The sequence below is a fragment of the Micromys minutus genome (assembly GCF_963924665.1).
Source record: "Micromys minutus genome assembly, chromosome: 5".
Classification (NCBI taxonomy): domain Eukaryota; kingdom Metazoa; phylum Chordata; class Mammalia; order Rodentia; family Muridae; genus Micromys; species Micromys minutus.
The window spans coordinates 46,819,896-46,835,927 of record NC_137974.1 but is presented as its reverse complement, the minus strand read 5'-3'; the positions used below and the strand labels follow the sequence as shown (position 1 = coordinate 46,835,927).

The 16,032-nt window shown below is 45.3% G+C and overlaps 1 protein-coding gene across 4 annotated transcripts in view; it reads right to left on the bottom strand.

Annotated features, from left to right (window-relative positions):
* Positions 1-2,473: 2,473 nt before the first annotated feature.
* UBAC2 (UBA domain containing 2) overlaps positions 2,474-16,032 on the bottom strand; it is a 141,366-nt gene continuing 127,807 nt past the window's right edge. For all 4 annotated transcript variants that reach the window (XM_080916926.1, XM_080916929.1, XM_080916928.1 and 1 more), the window contains one exon: positions 2,474-3,532. In XM_080916926.1, coding sequence (XP_080773052.1) covers positions 3,425-3,532 — 108 coding nt within the window. In that variant the 3' untranslated portion in view covers positions 2,474-3,424. The remainder of the gene's footprint in view (positions 3,533-16,032) is intronic.

Below are 16,032 nucleotides of genomic sequence, written 5' to 3'. Positions count from 1 at the left end.
GCCTGGTGAACCAGGGAGTTTACTGGGCTTATTCACCACATCGCAAAAGCCCCACAGAGACCTTGGTGGTAACCTCCTGGCAGCTGCATAGGAGACTGCCTTTTAGTTATGTTGCTTCTACAGAGGCCACAGGAAGCTGGGAGTATGGTGCCACACACACCTAACACCCCCCCAACCCCCACCATGGAGCTTCTACACACCTGATCCATAGAGAAACTGCCTTGATTCATAGCCATAGGGATGGAGTCGGTGGGACAAGGGCACAGAGCAGCCCTTGCCTGTGAAGCACACCTTCCAAAAACACTTGTAAAATAAAGGGGAGAGGAAGTAGCTTGTGGATGGGTAAGTATCTTAGTCACGGTCTGTTGCTATGAAGAGAGACACTCTGACCAAGGCAACACTTGTAAAAAAAAAAAAAAAAGTACTTAATTGAAGGCTTCCTTACTGTTTCAGAGGTTTACTCCCTTATTATCTGGTGGTGAACATAGTCACAGGCAAGGCAGGCTTGGTGCAGGGGAAGTAGTCGAGAGCTACATCCTGATAAGTGAGAGAGAGAGAACCTCAAAGCCCACCCCCAGTGACATACTTCCTCCAACAGGCCATACCTCCTAATCCTTTCAAACAGTGCCACTCCCTGATGACTAAACATTGTTTGGGGGTGTTCAGGGAGGTACCTCAAACCTCCATCTCGACTCTTAAGGTTCCGTGAGAACATGTAACTAGGGTCACATAGTTGTGTAATTAAAAATATTTTGGAATGCTTTTTATCTTCAAAATGAGATCCTAGCTTATTAGCATTTCTAAATATTAGAATGCTACCATGAATAATGGTGTTTAAGAAAGGAATTTGGTGCCTAGAAGATGCCTCAGTGGACAAAAAGGTGTCTGCAGGGATCCCATAAAGATGGGAGGAGAGAGTCATCCCTTCAAAGTCGTCCTCAGCCTCCCTCATCCAACCTGTGCCACACACTCATCTATAAACATGCGTGCACAAACATATGGAAAAGAACCCAGATGTCCTTCAACAGAGGAATGAATACAGAAAATGTGGTACATCTACACAATGGAGTACTACTCAGCTATTAAAAACAATGACTTCATGAAATTCTTAGGCAAATGGATAGAACAAGAAAATATTCTGAGTCAGGTAACCCAGTCACAAAAGAACACTCACTGATAAGTGGATATTAGCCCATAAGCTCAGAATACCCCAGATACAATTCACAGACCACATGAAGCTCAAGAAGTTGGAAGGCCAAAGCATGAATGCTTGAGTCCTTCTTAGAAGGGGAAACACAATATTCACAGGAGGAAATACTGAGACACAGTGTGGAGCAGACTGAAGGTAAGGCCATCCAGAGACTGTCCCACCTGGAGACCCATCCCATATACAGACACCAAACCCAGAAAACATTGTGGATGCCAAGAAGCGCATGCTGACAGGAGCCTGATACAGCTGTCTCCTGAGAGGCTCTGCCAAAGCCTGACCAGTAGAGAGTCAGATGCTCTCAACTGGCCATTGGATTGAGAATGAGGTCCCCAATAAGGAAGTTGGAGAGGAGACTGAAGGAGCTAAAGAGGTTTGTGGCCCATGGGAAGAGCAACGGTGTTGGCCAACCAGACCCCCCCCCCCCACACACACACCCCGAGCTCCCAGAGACTAAACCACCTACCAAAGAGTACACACGGAGAGACCCATGGCTCTGGCCATGTGTGTAGCAGAGGATGGTTAGAGACGAGGCCCTTGGTCCTGTGGAGGCTCGATGCCTGCGTGTTGGGGAATGCCAGGGCAGGGAGGCAGGAGGGAGTGTGTGTGTGTGTGTGTGCGCGCGGGCGCGCATGTGAGGGAGCACTCATGGAAGCAGGGGGAGGAGGGATGGGATGGGAGGATTCCGGAGGGGAAACCAGAAAGGGGGATGGCATTTGAAATGTGAGAATATCCAATAGGAGGAAGAAAAAAAAAACAGTTCCACTCCTCACAATAGTCTTCAGCTGTTTTCTGACAGGTATTTTGTTAACAGCAACAAGTGCTAATACAGCCACAGAAGGATGTATCCATTCACTATGGGTAACTTTTCTCCACTCGTTTTCCATTTCAGTCTGAATCTGCTGATCTGAAAACCATCAAGCAATCACACTTACACGGAGCCCTTGCCCTCTTGAACCCAGTCTCTGACAGGGAGTCCATACAATGGTGCTGGGTGGGTCTTGCATTGACTCACTTCACACTCCTACCTCCAGGGGCAGTGTTGCTTGGCCCTGGTCAGTGAAGGAAGCTGGCCACAGTGCTCACACTGGGATTCAGAGTCAGAGCCTGGTCAGCACTGCCTGTGGTACTGCACTGCAGGACAGAGGGAGCGCTCACTGCGCAGCCTTGGCCTCCTCAAGAAGTAGTCTGGGCTCATTTTTCATTTCGGTGGGATTGCCTAGACTAGAGTTTTATTTAGACAAGTATCATAAAACTACGGAAAAGTAAAACACATAAAAACTTTATTGTAAGTATCACACACCTAAATTTGCATCAATTTGACACATTGCTGCTCATTTTGCAGAACACACCCGGTGCAGTTTGCTTATGGGACACCATCAATTCCTAGAACTGTTCTTGCTTGCTCACAGGGACCTGCCTCCTGCCTGCACCTCCCAGACTGTCTGCACAGTGGGCAAGGATGGAGCTAGGGAGGATGTGCTGTCAGAAGAACTGGTGGTGTGTGTAAGAGCCTGTGGGTTAGCCCAGGTTGGGCGGGCTGGGGCTGAGTCATGCTGGCCAGCGCCTGCTCTCTGCAGAGCCCCGCTAGTCTCAGAAGCAACTTCTGTCTTTACTCCAGTCCACTCCTTAGCCCGAGTGGCCACTGTAATGCATCCTGAGCAAGGTAGGTATCATGAGGGCATTCCAGAGCTGCACATCGGCACTACATTATTTTTACTGAAATCAGGAGGAACTGGGACGGACTCCCTTGGATGGAGGGGGCTAATCTCCAGCCTCCTCTGTCACTGAGGCCTCAAGGACACTGCCCAGTGACTGGGATGTGAATACAAATTTAAGAGGAAAAACCAGTCCATAAAGAGTAGTGTGACAGATTCTTTCTGAGACGAGGACAAGCAGACTGCACACGAGCTTCAGGACAGTTCTCTCTGCAGTGCTATGAAACTGCCACGGAAACCTGTAACCGTCATGCATTTGAACATGTAAGAATGACGGTTCTCCAAACTGAGAAATGCCCAGTAAAAAAATAAAGATAGAAAATACATGCTAATTTAATGGCAAACTTATTTGATACTACACGGCAACCATCTTGGATTTAAGGACAGTGTATATATGAGTAGGAACACCGTCTCCTCTTGAGAACATCTGTGCTGGAGTCTGCTTGGTCCTCAGGCTGTGTGGTGGCGGGACACATCACTGTCACTCAGCAGCTGAATGTCAGTGCTGCAGCAGGAAGTTGGTGGCCACATTGAGATCATTGTTCGAGGCCCTCAGGGCCTCCAAGGCATCTCCTCTGGAAAATCCCATCTCCATGAGGCGGGCAACCTGCAAAGAGCAGAAAACGAAGGCTCAGCAACACAAAGCTTATGCTTAGCACCACATGTGCTCTGCATGACTTTGTGGGAAAGCTCAAAGCTTCTAAAACAACCCTAATCAGTTCACTTCTATTCCCAAGTCAAATCTGTTATTAAAAGATTAATAAGTCTAGGCCAGGTGGGACAAGCCTGTAATCCCAGCACTTGGACGGTAGAAGCAAGAGCACCAGCAGTTCAAGGTTATCCTGGGCTAGAGGGACTTTGAATCTAGCCTGGGCTACATGACACTCCATCTCAAAAAAAAAAACAACAACAAAAAAAAAACAAACAAAAAACAAAAAATAAAGGGAGAGATGAGGCTCAGCTGATAAGTCATTTGTCTTGCAAGCAAGGGCCTGGGTTTGATCCCCCCACACTGTGTAAAAATGCCACGCACAGCTGACTGTATCCCAAGGACGATACCTGAAGTGGTCCTTTGCCTCACTCTTCTCTCCTCCCTTTTTGTCTCTCTGGGAAAAATAAACAAAAATCCACTTTCCCCAAACAACACAGGTGACTTTCCACCTTTCCAGTGCTTCCTGCACACAGCTAGAAGTCTCATGTGATCCTTACTGTCAGTTACATTTCTAGGTGAGATGACAAAAGGTGACTTATGGGAGAGGTGAGGAACCCATGCTGCAGTCAGTAGTGGGATTGAGTGGCTAGGACTCTGCACTCTCAGGACCAGGACACAATGCTGGAGTCAGTTGTGTGGCTAGGACTCTGCACTCTCAGGACCAGGACACAATGCTGGAGTCAGTTGTGTGGCTAGGACTCTGCACTCTCAGGACCAGGACAAAATGCTGGAGTCAGTTGGCTTCTTCCTGTTTCCCCTTTTGTTCAGTCTGGTGACCCAGCCATGGGTGGCGCTGCTCATACCAAAGTGGACTTCCTTCCTCAGCTAAGCCTCTGGAAACATGCTTGAAGACACACTCAGGGAGGCCCTATTAATGCCCTGAGTGTCTCTTAATACAATCATACTAATAACCAAAATTAGCCATTACATAAAACAGAGCAGGAAACGGGGCTTTGGAAGCCTTGATGCAGTGGGAATGCCAGAGTCAACAGTCAGTGGCCACACTCTGTGTCACATGGAGGGAGGAGTTGGGACAGTCAGGTGTGCACATACAGCACCTTACTCCTGATACCACAGCTCTGACTGTCACAGTGAACTCAGTTGTTAGCCTGGACAGTTTCCTGCCTGTGGGCACTCTGGTCTCTCCTCAGAGGCAGCATGTGCCAAGTCCTGCTTGAAGCCTGGGGCCTCTATAGGTAGCAACAGCCATCTTTGAAGAGGGCTGAGGCAGGGACAGTAACTGAGAAATACAGGTGACCCAAAGACATGGGTTGGGGAGAGGGGAGGCAAGAAGCACCAGGCTTGTACAGACCATAAGTCTTCCCTGTGTAAGTACAAAGGCTTCCTGTACTTTGTTCTCAGGCAGTCTCCAATGCAGAGACAAGGAGTATCTCTGAAACTTATCCATGACCTATCAGGAGCCATCATAGACAAGCTAATAACTACCAGCTGATCTTCCTTGGATGGTTTGCCTTGAATTAAAATGACAAATTTGCTCCCATAGGCAAGGCCCAGAAGAAAATCATTTTAGGAAAGATTCCTGCTATTAATAATATTATTAATAATTAACAATACTAATAATATCTGCTTTTCCTGCTATTATTAACATATATGACAATCACTAGGCATTAACTCACTCTTTTGAGCAAATCTTTGCAGATCTATAAAGATGTACTTTCTTTATACTTGTATTGATGCTATATAGACAAATAGATGACTTTTGGATTCTTAATGATGATCCTATAAGAATTCCTACAAAAATTATGTTAGTATTTACTAAGCTCTTTTATAGTGGGACTACTATTAGGTTATCTCTGATAATCAAAACTGCAATGAGAACTCTGCCAGTCTTTAGTGTCAACTGATTCTGATAGTAAGCAGACTTTCTACTATTTAGAGCACATTCCAAGAGGTTGTAAAACTAGTGATTTATTATATGTGCTAGGACAGAAGATAAAATACTGACTTAGTTTATCTATACAAAACTTCACTAATAATTTTGGTTCTTAACTCTCTATGAACCTGTGGAGCTGTGTCAGGTGATGAGTGTTTAGCCAGATAATTACTCCTAATGAATATGCATGTAAACATTCTCTGTTGTAAACCTTTTTTTGAACAACTTTATTTTAAAAAACAAAGATAAAAAAACAAATTTTAAGCATTTTTGCATAAATGTATACGAATACATTTTTGTCAATGTTTGTTTTTTTTTGTTTGTTTTGTTTTTTTTTTTTTCTTTTCCCAAAGGTTTGATAGTGTGCATTAAGGTCTTACTAGTTACAATGAGCAAAAAGTACATGTAAAACAGGATGTAACCCAGAATTAGTCAAAGTTTTCTTGGTGTGTAAGGATTGAGCATAATGTGTTTTTTTCCCCCCTTGAACTTCACACAGTCTGTGAGTTGTTTCTGGGATGTTCAGAGCTTTCTGGGGTTAGTATCCAATTATCAGTGACTGCATATTATGTCTGTTCTTTTGTGACTGGGTTATCTCACTCAGGATGATATTCTCTAGATGCATCCATTTTCTTAAGAATTTCGTTAAGTCATTGTTTCTGATAGCTGAGTAGTACTCCATTGTGTAAATATACCACATTTTTTGTATCCATTCATCTACTGAAGGACATCTGGGTTCTTTCCAGCTTCTGGTTATTATAAATAGAGCTGGTATGAACATTGTGGTGCATGCGTCTTTGTTTGTTGTAAACTTCTATTTCAATTTGTGATGATTTTATGTGTGAACTTGTGATGAACTTTTTACCACATGATCATGCATTCTGAAAGATGTTTAAGTGCTGAGGACAAAGAGTCAGAACTGGGCTGAGGAGAACTTTTTAAAACTGCACACAGTTTGGTCATTTCTAAACAGAAAATTTTACAACAGAACCAAGGATAATATTTTTAGTCAGGACACAAAAGCACTTTTTAGACAGAACTGAACTCAAGAAGAAGTAAAGGTGCAGCATTTGGAGAAAAGGCATTGAGAGTAAGAGCATTATTGTGACATCGGAGTAGGAGCAGGAGAGAGCAAGATGAGAAGAACGCAGGCAGGCTTCTCCTTACCATGGGATAGAACATGCCTTTTCCTAATAGCAAGGCAGGCTTAGTCTTACTAAAGAGAACAAAGCTTTCTTCTTACAGACTTGGTTTTAACTCATTTAGCAATAAAAGTGTAGAAGCTTTTTCTCTATGCAATAAAGACTGGAGCTCAGTTTTCATCCAGAATGAGTGAGTTCTTTCTGCACTGGTGCTTGGTCAATGCTTGTTCCATATACATATGTAAGTGTGTGTGTGTGTGTGTGAGAATGCATGCAAGCTGGGACCAACTGGTTATGAATGGAAGTGTATAAATGTGCATGCATGAATCTGTATATGAATTTATGTGAGTTTATACATACTCGTTTATGTAAAGGTTCTTCCTTCTGTGAGCATTACTCTGTTCTCCTGGTTCCATAGAAGTGCTCCAAACTGTCCCCTACCCTGACAAATGAGAGGCATCTGGAGAGGGAAAAGGCTCTAACAATTACTCCTTTACTTAATCCCCTGCTGTTAGGCTACAGGTGTTAACCACCTAAGCCAGTGAGCAGAAAATTCAGAATGAATAAGAAAGTTTTTAGGATGTCTTAGAAGTTTTCATCAGCATTCAGTGAGAGAGGCAGAACATTTGGAGACCATCAGTCTTTAAAGTCACACCAGAATTCTGCTCTGTGTTTTGCTCCAGGCCAGGAGGCTCCCAGCACTTTCCCAAGAAAGGCCGGGTGTAACTACAGCACTTGGGAGACAGAGGCAGTCATGCAAATCTAGCTCCTACCACAGCAAGTTCAAAGCTAGCCTAGGTACCTAAGACTCCATCCCTCACTGAAAAAATTCACAACAAATTACAAAAATACTTATTGATTGGGATACACCTACAGGTATTGCTTTTTGTATCTATGATAAAACATAGGACACCTGTAATAACAAATAGCAAATAATGAGGCTCATAAATATCAAGCTTTTTTGCTGCCACACGGGGGCAAATCTGAGGTCTTAGTCACCGTTTTAAGTTTTCTTTCTGGCTGGAGAGCATGTGCTGGACACTATACATGGGAAGACCAGGCTAGACCTGCTCTCCTGCTCAGCGCTAGCATGAGAGTGGCTGAAAGAGGCTGATGACCTCTTTGTGACCACAGAAGGTTCAGGACAGGGGATCTCAAGTGACCCAGATCTCTCTTCTCCCAAAAAGGCAAAAGCTGAGGGGGACAAAGACAGATGTGCACACAGGTCTGAAGCTAGAGTTTCAGCTTGTGTACCGTTCTGGTCGTGAACACATAGTGGGGATAAGTGGGATTTTTAGATCACAGTTGCTGTTTCCCAGGACACACCCACAGGCTGCATTTCTCACTGTGGCTGTGGTTTGAATGACACATACGGGTGATTCGGTAAAGATGGGCACTATGGTGGGCTGGTCTCCCTGATCTGATCTGGATACATCACCCATGTGACTTTTAGACACCGGTCCATTCCTTGACTCTTTTGGCTATAAGGATCCCAGACTGGGTCCTATAGTCCCTGTTTCTGGAGAGAAAAATTTAAAAAGTTGTTTTACTTTGACCCATCATGATAGGGACATGTGGAGCAAGAACAGTTTATATCATGGCAGAAAGGAAACAGGTAAAAGGACCAGAGACCGGGTCCAATGGACCTACATCCTCCAGATAAGTCTCCCCTCTCAAGGTTTACAGAACATCCCAATACTGCTCACTAGGCTTTGACACAGGAGACTGTGGTGGACGTTTTGTATTCAAGCTAGGATTGCACTCCTTTGGCTAGGGATGTGTTTCAGTTGGTAAAGGCTTGCCTAGCACAGATGACATAAGTCCCTGTTCCTGGCACTGCTGAAAAAACTGCCTGCTCAGGTGATGATACTGTGACTTAGCCACACAACTTGACCTCCTGGATCCTGCCTGCCTGGGATGTAGCATCACAGGGACGATGCCAGGCTTTGGTGCCAACTCAAGCAGTAGCTGGACCTCCATGGACCATGGCATCAGTGGCTGAATCTGGGAGCTACCTTCTTGGGAATCCCCTGAGACTGTTTTCAAGAGTAAGTCTTCCAAATGAGTGTACACTTTTACATACTACGCAGCTGTGGGTTGGGTCTGGTCAGCTTCTGTGATGAATAATCTTGGCTGGCAACCTCACTACATCTGGAATTACTAAAGCCGAGATAGCTGGGCACTCCTGTGAGGGGTTTTCCTAATGAAGTAGTGCAGAGTGGAAGATCCAGCTCTGATCTGAAGCTCACCTGCTGACAGACCCCGTAAAGGGAGGAGGAGGCTCGTTCATCTGCTACTTGTTTGGGAGCAGGATTTGCTGCCAGGTCGACTCTTCACTGGCATTACAGCCTAAATCTTCTTCGGGATTCCTGTCTATACCGGTCTTCACTGAAGACCCACTGAGACAGCCAGCCTTGTGGACTAAGCAACTACTGGATTCTAAACATACACATACATACATAATATTCATTTTATGAGTTCTACTCCTCTAGAGAGTCCTGAAGAGTACATATGCTCTTAGGGCATATCTTTGTTGTTGTTGTTGTTGTTGTTTTTTGCTGTCCCAGTAAAAATGTGCTCAGCTTGTTTGGAAATGCCACTGGTTAATTTAACAACCACACACCTGTTATGTCTACAACTTTCTACATTACGTTTTAGGCCCAACTGGAGAGTTTCAAATCTTTCTGCTCGGTTTTAAGCTCCCAATTCTCACTGAAAATATTGTCGAAAGCAGGCAGAAAAGCTGTGCTTCAGCTTGGGTGCCATGCTATATTGAAATTTCCCCACCAAATTAACTAGTTACTTTTAAACTTAGCTTCAACACCCTAGAACTGGGAAAACTGCAGACAAATTCTTTGCAAAAATGTAACACATCCCTTTGGCCCAATTTCTAACAGTAACCTCACAGCCTGGCCTTCACTGTGTACCTACTGGCATTCTGACCTTCTGTTCTCCCCGAGATCCACCCCCATAAGCTCTATTTACAAAATCTGAGGTTTTCTTTAGCTCATTCTTCAAACTCTTCCCATAAGCCAGCTCCATACAGTTAGGATTTAGTCACAGCAATGACACTATTTTTAGTACCAAATTAGCTAGCTTTCTATAACTGGTCAAATCACCCAACAGGAACAGCTTAGAGAAGTTTATTTTGGCTCATGGCTTCAAAGGTTCAACCTATGGTTATTTTGCCCCCATGTGTTTGGACTGAACATCATGGTGGTGCTGTATGGCAGGCAGGATGCAGAGGATGACACCAGGAAGGACCAGGGACAAGACACCCAAGGGCCTGCTCTCCCACAGGATAAGATACACAAGGGACTGCTTTCCCACAGGATAAGATACACAAGGGACTGCTTTCCCACAGGGACAAGACACTTTAGGGTCTACTCTCCTAGTGACCTGCTCTTTCCAATTTCTTAAGTTTCCAGAACCTACAAACAGTGCCACCAGCTAGGCACTGAAGCTTTAATACATGAGCTTGTACCAGAATTTTACATTAAACTGTAACACTGTGTCTCAGGATCCAATGCTCTGGACCCTAATCCTTTCTCTCTCTCTCTCTGTGTGTGTGTGTGTTACATTTGCACATATGGATATGTATGTATATACACTTATGTAGAGAGCCACAATTTGTGAACTGGTTGAGCAGTTTAGCAAGAGCTTGCTAAAAACTTGATTTAATTTTCATCTGCCATACTCAGGGGAGTCCTAAATCCTACAGTGACATTGTAGGTAAAAGGACAGCACACATCTCTGCCTGCTTTCCAGCCAACTCAAATTATTTATTTCTAAATGTTGTCCATCTTCCTCTCAAACTTGTATCTCCCCCAGCTATGCTTAGCAAACCTGCAAGCTTCATTTGAATTATTACTGATGACAGTGTTTAGACACACACTGAGCCCATGAGAAAGCTCTCTGTGTTTAGTGGTTAATCAGCTTCCTCAGTTAAAACCTGGTCACCTTATTACTACCATCTACTCTACAGGCTGGTGCTCCATCTACAGTGATGTTGGAAATTCTGTGACATCCTGTGTCAACAGGGTTATTTTGGTGTCCTTGGACTACAAAGATTTTTCTGACATCTACAAGTCACCTGGTGCTAATCTGGTTTACATTGTCAGAAACCAAAACACCAACCTTCCATTCAATTTTTTTAAATTAATTTTTGCCTTTCCTTTGGGGCCTTTTTACAATGAACTTTTACCCTTACCCTTTCAAGGTCACATCAGCCTAAGCGTCAAGGGGTGGGAGGTTTGATACAAGCAGTCTGACTAGTTATTTTCAACCTTGGGTTCCAATGACATCTTAACTGTGGCTCTCTGCCGAGGAGCTGTCTCTGGGCTGGTCAGCTGGATGATCCATTTCCTTCTGTGTGTTGTGTATGAGCCTGTTCCCAGGGCTTCCAGCCGGGCTGTCCCTTTCCTATGCTTGCTGCACCTGCGCAGCTCACCCAGCCTGTAGCTCACTTTCATTTGAACCTGTCCAGGGGCAGGTCTGTGTGCTGACAGCAGGCGCAGTCCCTCAGGGGCTAAGTCACAGCTGGAGCGGAGGCCCATCATCTTTCCTTCACTGATGCTGCTGCTGCACGACAGGTGGCACCCACTGCACTGGGCTCGGGTGTGCAATGGCCGGGTGGCCCTGTAAGCCATGTCTGCCATAAGAATCAGTGCCTTCTTTGTGTGCAACTGCTGTGATCACTCCTTCTCAGACATCAATGACCACATGTACACCACCGCTGGTTTGACAATGGGCCAGACTTTTGTAGGTCTTCACTGAAGGGTCTTCTATTGCTGAAGGTGAGCAGCAAGCCTGGCACTTCAGCCACGCAGTGCCACTGGTCAAGCTGCCTTCTATATTTGTGTATTTTTTTAGGGCTGAGAAGACAAGTGTGTGTTCACTGCTGACTGGACTTGTATAGGCTTATCAGAGAGTCCGTGTAAAACCTGCTCTATGGCACTATGACAAAGGGGAATGGTTGGCAAGCCACTGGCTCTCATTTCAGTATAGTTGATGACCTCGCCAATGTCTGGGTCAATCTCTTACCGAGAGAGCTTGACATGCACAGTAGCTCAGACTGACAGTGACGTGGTCAGGGTCAGCGATGTATGCTCCTTAAGGAAGTCACCACTGCTCTTTAGAGGGAATGCTGTGATGGACCAGCTCCCACGCTGCAGCAGAGCCACCAGCAGGCCACACTACTGCTAATACATCCTATCATTGCCAGAGGTCAGGTGGGTAGCAATCTGTATGGGAAACTCATGAACTGTCCCATGGAGTTTTCTAAAAAGCCTTTTCTGCAATCCTTGTTGTCCCTCAGTCTCTTGGGTACCTTCTTCCTGATCCACAGAAGGAACTGTCTAGAACCACTGTGAAGTACAGCTTAGTGTCAGCTTAGTGTGCAGTGAGACTTCCAGTCCAATTTCTCTCTTTCCTTTTTAAAATATTTATTTATTGTGTGAGTACACTGTCGTTGTCTTTAGACATAACAGAAGAGGGCTGTGGATCCCATTACAGATGGTTGCTGGGAATTGAACTCAGGACCCCTGGAAGAGCAGTCAGTGCTCTTAACCACTGAGCCATCTCTTCAGTCCCCTCCCCCCTCAACCTTTTGCTCTGCTTTGTTTAGAATCCAATCATGGATGATTACTGTCCAGTGAGGCTGTTCTGCTTGCTCTGTCTGTCTGTCTATTTTTAATTCAAGGTTTCATTTGAAGCCCTGGCTGGAATTAAACTATGTAGTCCAAGCAGGCTTCAAATTTGCAGCACTCCTTGTACCTCAGCCTGCTGAGTTCTGAGGTTACAGGTAACAGGGACAATACCAGCTCCTTTGCAGTCTCACAAGTACTTACTCAGTCATTAATTATTATTATCATTCTTCTTCAGTGATTAGGTTCTGTGGTCGAGGTGAGGGCCTGAGAGCACAGAATCTACAAGCCACCAGGGCGTCTCCCGTCTCCTCCCCCATGGGTTGAGTGTGCATGTATGCTTGTGTCCTCTCTAGTCAGCTGCCTCTCATCACGGTCCACCATGGGCATCAGGGGCCTTACTCAGCCTCCTGTGACATGGTGAGGCCTCGTGACTGGCTGACCCGAGGAAGGGAATGTGGATGGAACAAGGCATGGTCATTATCAGCTGACAATAGGTAGACTGTACTTTTTCCTCCCACGTGTGCTTCAAAAAACAGACCACACCACATGGGAGGAAGCCGACATACAGAGAGACAGTTCTTTCCTAGTTTTCCTTGTTTTTAAATTCTTTTCCAAGTAACTCTGATGACCTGTACCTATCTCCTTATCTCAGGGTAACTTTCACTCCAAGAAGCTAGCAAAATGGTGTCTTGGTTCTCCACTCCTGAGTCACCTCCTCTGTGCTACACATCAGACAGACACTCATCCCAAGGATTGGCAGCAGCACCTTCAACCACAACCGCCTGGTTTGCTCAACAAAGACTGTGGTTTTCTTTAACTTCCCTTTAGCTACGAGTGTCAAAACAAATGGTGTTTTGGGTTTTTAACTTCCTGAATTCTGATGCTCATAGATGGATATGTGGCCCCACCCCATCCACAGCTAGACTGCCCTTCTGTGCTAGGTCACATGCAGACTTGGATGTGATAGGCAGGGTCCTGACCCATTATGAGCAGGACTGTTAGCCGTTCTTGCCACCTACTCTCCCCCAGTGCCGCTGCCGCTGCCCTGGGCCCCTTGTTGGAAGGGCAGCTCTTTTCTTTCTGATCTGATCTCACCTCTGCTACATCCTTGCCAGGGCCCTTGTCTTTGGCTTAGCACGTGGTAGGTCCTCAGGAAAGAGCAACTCCCTGCCTACTCTTCCAGCACCGTTAGGGTTGGGCAGTCCAGCCAAGCGGTAACCGGGCTGACTAAAATGAAGACAGAAGTGAATTGGGAAAAAAGTACAAATTTACCTTTTGTCCCTTTCGGTTTCAGCATGGGTAAGCCATTTGTGTACTGTCTCCGGAGAGATTGATTTTTAACTTTAGGAAGGGCACAAGAATCTAGCTTAACTCCTCCACTTTGGCTTACAAATAAATCAGAAGTAAATGTGACAATTAGAATCTTACTTATGGCCCAAGATTATTATATTTATTTGTGTATTTGTGTGCATGCACCATGGTGTATGCGTGGGAGTTGTGGGAGTCAGTTCTCTCAATCACATGGCTCTCACGGAGTGTGCTCAGGTCATCAGGAAAGAGCGGGGGAGGGGCTCACAAGCCCAGCCCTAGCTGAGGAGCTGCTGCTGGCAGCTCATGGTTGCCAGGGAAGAAAGTAATTCTTCTGCAGTGGTGTAACTAGGAGTCCAGTGTCCACGCTCACACATGCAGTGCCTCCACGCTCACACATGCAGTGCCTCCACACTCACACATGTGGCCCTCATTAAACTCAGTGGATCATGGGGAAAAAAAAGACAAATAAACCAAACCCATGGAAACGGGAGAGGGACTTGTCCGGAGGGAGTGGGGGAGGATAAGAGTGGGCACTTTTATAAAATTGTCAAAGAATAAATAAAATTATTAAAAAAAAGAAAATATGGGGGAGGCAAAGGGAAAAAAAAGCTGTTTTTAAGATAGACACTTTAGTACATTTGGTTACAATAGGGACATTATTTGACAGGCATTATTTATGCTTTGAAAAATCCTCATACATGTATAAAAAGATCATGTCTTCCTTAGTTCAGTTTCCCATTCCACCACGCTCTAAGCTACTGTGAGCCTCTCCAGGCAGCTATGGTGATCCTCTGAGCACCTCTGAGGTCTCTCTCTGAGCATCTCCAGGGAGCATTTCTGAGCATCTCTAGAGTCCCTCTCTGAGCATCTCTGGAGTCTCTCTGAGCATCTCTGGAAAGCCTCTCTAGGGAGCCTCTCTATCTATCCACTGCTTAGTTTGCAGCTGCTGTCACCACTCCACCCTAGCATGTGTCTTGCTACAACAGAGGCACTTCTCAAATCATGTACCCCATGGTTTGCCTGCAACAAACAAGCTAGTGCCTGTGGACTTGGGGTGCAGTTCTCATCGAACAGGAAGGAGCTGGTCCGTCCAGAGGCATATTCTTTCCTCCCCGAGCTGCTCCAGAACCCTGCACTTCCTTGTTGTACACTTTATCTCTCCCTACACACTGTCTACTAACATGTCAGGGCGCTTCTTTGGCCGTTTTGGGAAACTGCAGGACTTACTGCCAAGACTGTCTTATGCTCTTCTCTGCCTATCTGCCTAAGAAGGCAGCTAGAGACATCTTGTCCCTTGGCTTCTGGGGTCACCTTTAGAGACCCCGATGTGTGGAACAGGGATGCCATCTCCTGTGGGAAACAACCCACAGAGGTGCCCGCAAACAGGATGGGATCTGAGAACTAGTAATCTCAGAACCCAGCGAAGGTCCAGAAGCAGCAAAGATGGTGCAGCTGTGGCTGTATGCTGCCCTGTGACAGGATGCCTTCACGAATGTACTTTCTTTGAATTGCGGCTTGTGAAGTTGGGATACAGATCCCACTGAGTGGGTTTTCTTGTAGAATGCTCACTAACATTCCTGAACTACATGTGAACAGTAGAAAAACCTTAAACATTTTTATGTTTCTCTGGATTTCTAAAGCCACTGCCTCTTTTATGTATTAAAATTACATGAGTCAAGGGTTAGACAAGTAACTCCATGGTTAAGAGTGTGCACAGCTCTTACAGAGAACTGGAGTTTGATTCCCAGCATCGTAAGCACACAGTGGGCTCACAGCCACCTCTGGCCTCCATAAACCCAACACTCACAAGCATACACCCACACAGTACACATAGTTAAAACTAAAATAACAAGTCACATGACTTGGGCTGAGGATGTAGTTCAGCGGCAGAGTGCTTGCTTGACACGCTCAAGGGTCTGGGTTTCAATGAGGCACTGCGAAAGAAAACAGATGGGACCCTAACACTTAAAACAATATAAATGGATTTCACTGGAAAAATTAAGGATGGAAACTAATCATACTTAAATAGGCTAACATTTCTTATAATGGGCAGTATTAACTAATCAAGATTATACATGAATTGTAACTTTCTGAACTTAGCTGTAGGGCTTTAGAAGGCAAACTTTTTTTTAAGACAGGGTATCACTGCACAGCCCTGGCTAACTTGGAACCTGCTATGTAGATCCAGCTGGGCTCAAACTCATAGAGATCTACCAGTGCTGAGATTAACGATGTGCACCACCATGCCCAAGCAAGACGACCATCTCATTTTCCTACAGTAACATGCCAACCAAGCATGTGCGTGATAAATACAGCCTATGAGAGCTCTAATGTTCTGCACCTGATCAGGAACATTGCAACACAACATCTGGGAAATGGGTTAGCAAGAGAAAGAGGATG